The sequence below is a fragment of the Lactuca serriola genome, chromosome 9 (assembly GCF_051521515.1).
Source record: "Lactuca serriola cultivar US96UC23 chromosome 9, Lser_US96UC23_V15, whole genome shotgun sequence".
Taxonomy (NCBI): Eukaryota; Viridiplantae; Streptophyta; class Magnoliopsida; order Asterales; family Asteraceae; genus Lactuca; species Lactuca serriola.
This window is the reverse complement of record NC_136416.1, coordinates 17281675-17286745: the sequence shown is the minus strand read 5'-3', so window position 1 is coordinate 17286745 and position 5071 is coordinate 17281675. Positions and strand designations below refer to the sequence as shown.

Genomic DNA, 5071 nt, shown 5'->3' with positions numbered 1-5071 from the left:
ATAGCAATAGCAAGTAAATAAAAATATAAAATAAACAGAGAGTATCATCGTCATAACTCATCACTACATATTACATAAAGATTGATTCCCAAGTTTCTTTTCTTAATCTCTCTCTCTCATACTTTATTCATTCTCTTCACACCTTCATCTCTCCCTCTCTCCCTCTCTCTAGATTTTGTGTCAGAAACAAAGTACAACATATAATTTCCTTTCAGTTTTGTACTTCCTCGTTGTGTCAGAGGAAAATCTTTCATCTTCTTTTTGCCCTTATTTCGAAACAACCCTATTTCCACAAGTCGATTCAGAATGTCTGCACCTCAACCCACATCCAAAAACCGTACCTCTCTCAAGATCCATCTCGCTTATCGATTCCTTCTTGCTTTAAACACCCTCAACCAGAAAAGATCAGCTTTTGACCACACCCAGAACCATAAAAGGTCTAACCGTGTAAAGATTGCAGCCTACGCATCAATGGCGTCTGTGGTTGGACCAAGACGAGCTTGGAGCCGTGCGATTTTATGGAAGATCAGAAACCGATGTGTGTTAACAAGAAACAAGAAGAGGGTTCATCATATAACTACTAGTCTTCGTCTTCATCGACATCATGCACGGCCTACAAGGAGAAGAAACCCTAATAGAGAACATGTTAACCCGTTTGGGAATTCGGGTCTAGAAGTGAAGCTTAGGAAGCTTGTACCTGGTGCTGAAACCATGGATCCATGCGGTTTGTTGGATGAAACTGCTGATTATATAAAGCATCTGGCCACGCAGGTTGAAGTCATGAAAACTCTGGTAGATCTCTACTCCACAGTTTGAATATATACACACAAAAAGATAAATATATATACACACACATATGTAAATCGATATATCTATACATACATATATACGCGATCAATAGAACTTGTGTATGTATGATAATATGTCATCTTGAGAAGCTTGCGAAGAAGAATATGTGGAGGTGGTTTAAGTTTTTGATTATCTTTTCTATGAAGAATTTATAGCTCAAATACATATGCAGAATAAAGTGATCCCAAGTTGGTCTTGCTTTTTTTTTTTTTTTTTTTTTTTTTTTGTAAATATTTATAAAAATCTATGCTTTAATTTGAAAATTTTGTGTTAATTATTACGTACACTTTAGTTTGTGGAAATCAATCTAGAACTTACATAGAAATTATGTATGGCTTCAAGGATAGTTTCGTCTAATAACTTATCAATGAAAATGTTGGTTTCAGTTTTAAAGTGTTGAACTTGAATTTCTTAATTAGAGTTCCAAATGGTCGAAGAATTCTGGCTTTATTAATAATCAACTAATGGACGCTTTTAATTTGATTATCGTGTCCTCTGGTTGCTCCGATTGGACTTTGTTGCACATCCATCTACATTTCATTAGAATTAATTAAGGTTAATTATTCATGGAAGGTGCACCTAATTTATCTTATCTTATCCTTAAAGATCTTTAAAAGCAATTTATGTTCAATACATAACTTCATGTCTCTCGAAACCTTGTTTTATTTTTCATAGATATTAGTAATACAACATCGGTTCTAAATCGATAATAACCAGAAATGTTATATAGTCATATATAATACATATAATGACGTGTGATTGGATATAATTGTGAGTTAAAAGATCATCAATTATCTTCATATTAATTTCATTGAAAGTAAGGATTGATATACAAATTAATCGGGGTTTCCATCAATTTTAAGTCAAGTCCCATGTGAATAGCGTCTTTGTCTTGGTATATAATCAAATCAATTATTTGTTTTTTTTCTTATAAATCTTCACCTCTTGTACCGAATTCCTTTTCCAATCTATTCCTTCAATCTATTTTTGAGTGATATCGTTCTAGAAAATAGTCTTGATTTCGACCATTTCACCAATCTGATATTTATAGATTTTTTATCATGTTTTTGGCATTCGTGGTGTTGACGTTATGTGTCATGGCATCTATTTCAGACAAAATAAATAACTTTTTAAATAAACGTATCTATCGTTCGTACAAAAACAGTTTCAAAGCCAATATTTCTTGAAAGGTATTTTTTCCAATTGTTAAAATGGTATGTTATTCAATACACATTAAACCCGAATGGTGATTTTGATTTTTTTTCTCCTCTTCTGAATATGGTTGTTTCTTATAGAATATCGTTCCTTCGATACTCTTACAAGGTCAACAATGGTAATATTATCGATTTTATGGAAACTTCTTAATTAATTTTGCCTTTTAACTAGTGTATGCTCTAAAAACGAAATAAATTGGTAACATGAAAGAGGCGGGGCCGTGGGGGAGGGTTATGGTATAGATTCTTAAAACAAGTGGCTTACTTTAGAACCATGTGGAATCGCCAAATAATGATGCATCATATTCATATACATACATCTCTCTCTCTCTCTCTCTCTCTCTCTCTCTCTCTCTCTCTCTCTCTCTCTCTCTCTCTCTCTCTCTCTCTCTCTCTCTCTCTCTCTCTCTCTCTCTCTCTCTCTCTCTCTCTCTCTCTCTCTCTCTCTCTCTCTCTTAAATTTTAGAGTTTATGTTTTATACAAAAGAAATACAGTATATCGAAATTTATATATTTTTTTAATCTATCCTAATAAATGAAAATGACTTTGCCACATGTCATTCTCTCATAAAATTAGCCACATGTAATTTTGTCATAAATTTGAGATATATATTTATTTTCCACTTGTCATTGCTTCAATTTTCATTTTCAATCTATCATTAATTTAGTTTCTATAAATTAAACCTACCATAATGACTATTAATTTTAAATTTTAAATTTTAAATTCAATTTCAAATAAATTTACAGTTTAAACCTTTATGTTTAACATTTTGTTATAATTAACTCGTTTAGTACACTAAACACATAATTTTAATTAATTTATTTTTTGCATGTTTTTTTCACATAATTTTCACTTATTTCAATTTTAAATTCAAATAAAATTTCTATTTAATCGTTCGTACTTAACATTTTGCTTTAATCAACCCGTATAATATACGGGTCTCACAACTAGTCTATAAATATACATCAACATCAATATACAACAACATCGATATAAAAAAAATTGTTTTTTTTTAAATTTCATGTCAATTTCACATTATCTAACATTGTAAATTTAAACACTACTAAATTTATATAAAAGATAATTCCCATGTGAATGGTTATATATATTCATTAATTATTTATCATCTCGGTTATATATATATATATATATATATATATATATATATATATATATATATATATATATATATATATATATTTTGATAGGTTAATATACAATATGAATGTCTCATCGGTTATAAAAACTATATAACATCTATAGATTTTTTAGCCTACATGATTGTCAAGTTCATTTGAATGATACATATGAATGATAAATATCGATATGAATAATCGTTAACCAAGATATATCAAATTTATATATGAATTGGAGTAAATATTCAGGTTCATAAGAGAATTTGAGTATATTCACGTGTGAATCTTTTATGTTATTTCTAACATTTTGATGTTACACCAATGAAATTATTCTGATTTGTAAATGAATTTACTCAACTTTACATATGAATGATCAAAAAGTTATTGAAAAAAATCAAATATAATGATTATGTTCGTGTTAATTATTGAAAAAAAATTGTGTATGTAGGATTTGATATTTAGAATGGACAACTTGTCAGTTGTCCATACGCAGGGGATTAATAATTGTCGGCTTGTCAAGTTCCTTGCATTCAGAAGGGTGTAGTAAAGAATTAACTCTCTCACTGCTTGCATCAGTATACCTCTTTGTGGAGAACAATGGTACAATCTAAGAGTAACATTGCGATTTACCTAAGAAAATACATGTAACGATCATATGACCGACCATAAGGTTAACATTATTGGTGATTTAAGTATCACCGGTTCATTTTATGTAATGAGATTCATACATGTTTCAAGGGGATTATATCTTAGTTTTAATACAAGGTTGAAGGTGTGGAGTGCACACTTGTATTGGTCTAGATTGATCCTGATACGACTAAAAGAGCGGAGGTCAAAGGGGTCATGCCCCTTAGCGGGTGTCACATTGTAATTATGTATGGTTATCTATTTCATAACTGCCTATCCAAATCAGGAGTTATCAAATGAAACAACCAGTTTTTGATACATACAAAAAATTCACACACTCTCTAGTTCTTGATCGATCTTCTGTGTATAGAACATCGATTGTTATTTTGAGGATTATCTTAGGTCGAATTTCTCATAACCCAGACATATGGGAGAAATGTCGATTCTCAAAGTAAACCAATACGATCCTTGATGAATCCAATGATTATCAAATTATGTTTCTACCATATTTTCTAAAAAAATGTGCATTGTCATTTGTCAATACCTACATTTACATGTATGTTCTTGTAAATAAACGATAACATTCTTGAATATGTAAGAAAATAATAAAAGACACAAAATCATATATTAACGATAACACTTTCGATGTAAAGCTTTCATATTTTCTCCGGTCAATTAGTTCTCAGCCGATAAGGTGATTTTGTGTTGAATATTTGTTAGAGCATATATAGAAGATTCATTTATATTTAAAAATATGTAGAGTAATTAATATATGATACTTACTTACCTTATTTCTATGTTCGAAATACCATTGTTGTACAATTTTCTAGAAAAGTCCCATAAGCATGGTTACTTGTAGTTTTTGTTGAGTCGTATACAACAAATTCATTGGCTCCACATTATTCGAAGTCATATAACCATAATGAACCCTAAGGAAGCAAGATTTTTGTCATTTTTCGTTCCCAAAATAGTCAATCCAATCACATATTTCTGGTAAAACACATTGTATCATGACTATGTGATATTCAAAGTTCTCGATCTGTAACGCTATGCATGTATACTAATATATGATTTTGTGTCTTTTATTATTTTCCTTACATTTCGAACGAATATTCATCACCATATTAAGAAAATATAGCCCATAATATGCATTTAGGAACACATGTTTTATAGATTTATCTTTATCACATACGATGACCAAGCCTTCCAAATTAATGATAGCTCTATGGAGTTTTGATAAAAAC

General features: G+C 30.2%; 1 protein-coding gene across 1 annotated transcript; it reads left to right on the top strand.

Annotated features, from left to right (window-relative positions):
- Positions 1-306: 306 nt before the first annotated feature.
- On the top strand, positions 307-816 carry LOC145075395 (transcription factor IBH1-like). Its single transcript, XM_079021655.1, has one exon. It carries the CDS (start codon positions 307-309, stop codon positions 814-816), a length of 510 nt encoding a protein of 169 aa, XP_078877781.1.
- Positions 817-5071: the final 4255 nt, after the last annotated feature.